This window comes from Tamandua tetradactyla, chromosome 14 (genome assembly GCF_023851605.1).
Source record: "Tamandua tetradactyla isolate mTamTet1 chromosome 14, mTamTet1.pri, whole genome shotgun sequence".
Lineage (NCBI taxonomy): Eukaryota > Metazoa > Chordata > Mammalia > Pilosa > Myrmecophagidae > Tamandua > Tamandua tetradactyla.
The window spans coordinates 43,193,000-43,198,564 of NC_135340.1; the positions used below are offsets into that span (position 1 = coordinate 43,193,000).

Consider the following 5,565-nt stretch of genomic DNA (forward strand, 5'->3'; position numbering starts at 1 on the left):
TAACTTTTATATGCACCAGGAAACTGAAAAATTCACATGACATGATTTATTTGTGATAGCCACTTTATTGTGCTAGTCCTGAAGAGAACCCAGAAGTATGGGTTCTGAGATATGCCATATATCAAATGATAAATGTTTGGAACACATACCATGAGAAATAAGAGAGCTATTCAATATAATTGAGAAAACTAAACAGTTGGTACTGTAGTTGCTGGATGATAATAATACCATGAAATGATCAAAGATCTAAACCCAAGTTCAAAATATATTCATTAATGAATTGATTTATAAACATTTTATCACAGTTTCAAAAGTAGTGAAACAAGCCACAGAAATGTAAATATGTATATACCCCTGCCCCAGGTTAACTGGATAAAGGGCCTGAGTCAAGTAGAAATAAGACAATGAAACGTGAGAGCATTAGTCATCCATCAAACACAGGTAATACACTGTCTCTGCAGCTCTTCTTGTTTCTTCTCCTACCATTAGTCAAACTCCCCTTATTATACATCTCTATCAATGTCTGTTTAGTCTTCTCCTACTGATCTCTGTTCTTCCTTCCTCCAGGTTTTAAGTCCATCTCTTGTAATTCTTTTTTTAAAAAAATTCTGTACAAAATATATGTTTAAATTATTCACACATAGGTTTAAATAGGAGAGTTGAATATTTTATAGTGTCATCTAAGATTAAGTACATTACTCATTTTCTATACAAGACATTTATTTGAAATGCCAACATGTGTAGAACATAGTCAGTGTTACATGAGACTCAGCAACAATAGAAAAATAGAGACAGTGAAAACCTTTGTACAACTGTAATGGTACACAAACAGAAATGTAACATTTTACAATGCTTCACACAGATGAATTCAAGTTTGGAGGTACCTTAATAAAAATACTATATATTTCTTTAAAAAACACTATGGAAAACTGAAGTATAAATAACTTTTATAAAGTACTTTTTGTGCAGGTACATGCAGGTAGAGAACACTCGCATAGGACATGATATCAATTTAAGAAAAATTTTTGCGCCTTTAACTTTGAAGGCACTCGATTTTAGACCAGTAACAGCACAACTACAAGAAATGTAGTGTTGTAGAAAATACCACCTCTCTTTAGTACAGATGTGATACAAAAACAGCAAGTAGAGTTCAGGAATATTTATCTTCCATTTAAACATTCCTTTCAAAAGCAGGATGCTCCATCCAAGAGTAGGATGCACAGTCATGTGCACTTATACACAATAAAGCTTCCAGAACTTTTCTGCTCTCTTAAACAAAATCCACATAAGCACATAAACACAAAAGGTTACTTTCAAGACACATGCTTGTAAGTGTTCTTTCTATAGAAACAGCCACAATATTTATAATATTCAAGAAATGGAAAGTTGACACACAGTCTTAGGATTTTCTGGAGGAAAACAAATCAAGGCTTGCCAACATATAGGACAAAAAGACAACTTAACATTTCATAAACCATTGTTAATGGAAAATAGTAAAATACCTTTTAACAGCATGCACAGTAACTTTTAGATATGATTAGCTGAAATGATGTTTGAAAGTAAATTACTTAGCAGATAATGTAAACAACTGCAGAACAAGGAATAACACACATCGCTGCTATTTTAATAACTTAAGAAAGTTAGAAGTCAACCAAATAATTTAAACAGTGAAATAAATGAAATTTAAATTTGATTAAATTTTGGTGTTAAGATAATTTTGTCCAAAGATAAAAATCTGGTCCTTTAAATTTTGTCCTAAGATAAAAACATTAATACCTTAGAACTGCAAAACAAGTATCCTACAAGTGTTTCATGAAATGCATTTTTCCATAAAAAGCAAAAAGAAAAAATTATGATAATGCATCTTTTGCCTTGTATAGTTAGTGAGAAATGTTCCTCCTTCCCCTCTAAAGAACACACAGAATGTCAGCTCTGATTTCCATTCTGCTACTGCATTCATGGATTTCCCTTTACATTCTGCATCACCATCTTAATTCAAGTGCATATGTAGTTTGTCCATTGCTACATCAAACCAAATGAAAAACCAATAAAGGATAACAACTTTAATTAAAAAAAGATTTTTAGGAAGCTCAAATAAAAACACAAACATAGCCAAAGCACTTAGAAATAAAAGACTTTTAAAATATGCTCTCATATGAAAGATGTTTGAAAAGTCTTTCCCATGTCTCTCTATATAACTATGGTCACTCACATTCACTCTGAAACTATACAGGTCCAGGAGCCTTTACAAGCTACCATATAAATGAGTTACATGCATTTTTTTTTTTGCATGGGCAGGCTCCAGCAATTGAACCAGGTCTTCAGCATGGCAGGCAACAACTCTGCCAGCTGAGCCACTGTGGCCCACCTCATGCACTTTTAAACAAATAGATTCCTTTTAGGCATCAACACCTCTGTTTTCTCCTGAAATGGTAGTTTCTCTTACAGTCTTTTCCTACTTTACCCTGTGGATATAGACTCAAGGATAATCTGACATTTTAAAAAACCCTAACAGTAGATAGTCTCAAAAATGTAAAACGTCAGTATATCTATGCACATGGCAAACTGCTTGCTGACTGGTTAGTTACTGCTAGTGCATCTGTTGATGTGGGTGATTCTGCATGCTGAGCTCCAGTCTCTGCGAGTGAACCCTGATCACTGCAAGGTGGCTACACATTGCCTTCAAGACCCCCTTTTTAAAGATTCAATAACAGGGTGGGCCAAGATAGGCAGAGTGCTTGGTTCCTGCCCATGTGAAAAAACAGGAAAAAGCATAAGACTCCGCTCTCATTTTTAGGAGGTTTGACTCTTATAATAGATGATGGTATCTTCTGAAGCTCAATCACAGTCTGTTTCTCTTCAGAAACAAGTCATTAACTCCATGATGTTCCTTAATGTGAAATTATGTGCTAACATGGATTATTTTGATACAGTTTTAAATTTCTATTCTGAATCAGACTGTACTATGCTGATACTGCAAATAAGAATGAAAGATAATTCAAGTGAGGGAAAAAAAACATTCTCATCCCTGACCTGGTTTCTTAAAATGTTAGAATAAAGCTACAGATCCCACAGATTAATTTGCTGGAAAATTCATTGAATATTCTTTCATGTCCCCAAAACCTTATAAAAATGAATGGCCACTGTTCATATTTTCTTTAATTTGTACATTTGCTTTTAATAATTTAGTAGCTTGCCTGTCTAAACCATGTATATAAGGGGAAATGGCTTTAATCCATGGGATTGTGGACCAACGTGATTTGCAGAAGGTAAAAAGGTGTTTGTGTGTGTGTGTGTGTTAGGGTAGGTATTAATGGACTTAATATATCTTGTGGAGTATGGTTCATATAGAGTAAGTTGAATAGTTACGTGCCTTTGCTTTTTGAACCCATTTAGTAAATCTTTTTTAATGCTGTTAAGACAAATCTGAAGACTAAGATTTTTCTCAAAAAAAATCATGTGTAAAATAAAATTTAGGCCACAGGAATTGGCATCTTACCAGGTATAGCACTTTGATGAATGCCAAATCAGAAAAATACCAGAATTCCTTCTGAGGCATTGGACAAGCAGGACATTCAGACAATCACAACTTTTGTACCCACTGTGTGTTGAGAGAACTACCTTTTAGATAGTAGAGCAGAAAGAGAAAATTCAAGTTTCTTAAAGATGCCGTGGTTCCTTTTCTTACATTTTTGTTTCAGTTTTGTGATTTTGATGAGCAATTTTAAGTTCAAAATCCCAAGGGTCCAAAGAACAAAACCACTATGGTGATGTGAGCTGACAGAGTAGAGAAGGCCTTAGAAAAACCTGCTGAAGAGCATTTCCATACACTGAGCAGGATGAAGATGTAGGAGATAATCAATAAGAAGAAGGTGTCCATGGAAATGAACCCACTTTTGGCAGTGACCATGAACTCCAGTGCATAGGTTTCTGTGAAGGCAAATTTGATAAACCAAGGAAGATCACAGTAAAAGCTGTCTATCTCATTGGGGCCACAAAAAGGCAAATGGACATCAAAAGCTAATTGTGCCATGGAGTGAATTTGGCCAATAAGCCAGGCACCAGAAAGAAGCAAAATGCACATCCGTGGGCTCATGATGGTCAGGTAGTGGAGGGGTTTACAGATGGCCACATAATGGTCCAAAGCCATGGCTATGAGCAGCACTATCTCAGATCCACCCAGGACATGAAAGACAAATATTTGCAGGACACAGCCTTGGAATGATATGGTTCTGTGCCCAGAGTACAATTTAGAAATCATCTTCGGAACTGCTAAAGTAGAAAAACACAGATCAATAAATGAGAGATTAGCTAAGAGGAAGTACATGGGGGTATGTAAACGAGGACCTAAAGTCATTATAAACCCAACAAGAAGGTTTCCTAGGACAATTGATACATATAATATAGTAGATAAGGCAAGGAGTAAATGCTGCATTGGTCTATAAGAAGAAAGTCCCAAGAACACAAATTCGGAGACCTCAGAATAATTTGCCTCATTCATTGGATTTGTGTTATCTGTGTAAGAAAGAAAGAAAAGTAATTTTAAAGGAATGAATCACAGATCTGAAGTAAAAAACATTTCTAAAATGGAACCAGTAGCATGATTTGGTGTGTGCGTGTGTGTGTGTGTGTGTGTGTGTGTGTGTGTGTGTGTGTATATATATATATATATATATATATATATATGTCATAAAAAAAGGCCAAACTTTTGAGAATTATTAATCTAGTAAAACCTGATAACAGGTAATTTAAACCTAAGGAAATTATTATTTTTGCATTTTAGTGCATTTTAAAAACTAGCATTTATTAATAAAATATATGTATTTTTGTATAAAAAGTATACATTCAAGATGGATAGCATGTTATGTTAAGATATACCACACAAGCTTGAAGAAAATGAAAGTATGATGTAGTAGGAGGAGAATTAATCTTCTTTAAACAAAAATCAGAACTACCGGAATAGAAACAATTCCCAGAAGGTATACACCTGAAGGTACAATCTTTATACTTTTTAATACCATCTTTTTTCTTGTTTTATATAAAAAATGATTGATATGTTTCACAGTTGATTAAGGAGAGGGTTAGTAAAAAAATAGAGGAAAAAAGAGAGAAGAGACAGATACATAAAATCAGGAGAAAAGAAAAATAGAGTAAGCAATTGACAAATTCAAAGAAAGAAGAGAAGGTAGGTAGTCTTTGTGAGAGTAACAATTTTAGTGAGAAACCTCTTTAAACTCTCTTAATAATCTCTACAAATTCAAAACAAAAGTTCACACTCCTTAATATGCATAAGTAATCTTTCCTCTATCTCTCCAGCCTCATATCTTGCCTCTATTTCTCCAGCCTCATACCTTGCCTCTCCCCTACACCACAAAAGTCCTCCAAATTCTAAGTGGGTAACCCAGAGTTAGTTTTTTTGCTTACATGGAGTTTTTTGGTTTGTTTTATATAATTTAACAAAAGTCTCAATTCCTTATGTTCTGCTGAATACCTTTAATTTTATGTCAGATATCATGCATTAATTATTCAAGAACAGCTTCGTTTGTTTTTCACTATTTATTTGAC

The 5,565-nt window shown here is 34.1% G+C and overlaps 1 protein-coding gene across 1 annotated transcript; it reads right to left on the bottom strand.

Annotated features, from left to right (window-relative positions):
- Positions 1–1,233: 1,233 nt before the first annotated feature.
- LOC143655389 (olfactory receptor 4F6-like) lies at positions 1,234–4,501 on the bottom strand. Its single transcript, XM_077126721.1, has 2 exons — positions 3,744–4,501; positions 1,234–1,303 (listed from the first exon to the last, which is right to left on the bottom strand). Exons 1-2 carry the CDS (start codon positions 4,499–4,501, stop codon positions 1,234–1,236), a joined length of 828 nt encoding a protein of 275 aa, XP_076982836.1.
- Positions 4,502–5,565: the final 1,064 nt, after the last annotated feature.

What these genes read in the sequence shown, in the direction of transcription:
- LOC143655389 (XM_077126721.1), bottom strand. Translation starts at nt 4,501, where the DNA reads ATGAATGAGGCAAATTATTCTGAGGTCTCCGAATTTGTGTTCTTGGGA. An exon ending in GTGGTTTTGTTCTTTGGACC is followed by an intron (nt 1,304 to 3,743) that starts CTTGGGATTTTG and finishes GAAAGTAACCTT; the next exon opens with TTGTGTTTATGTGCTTATGT.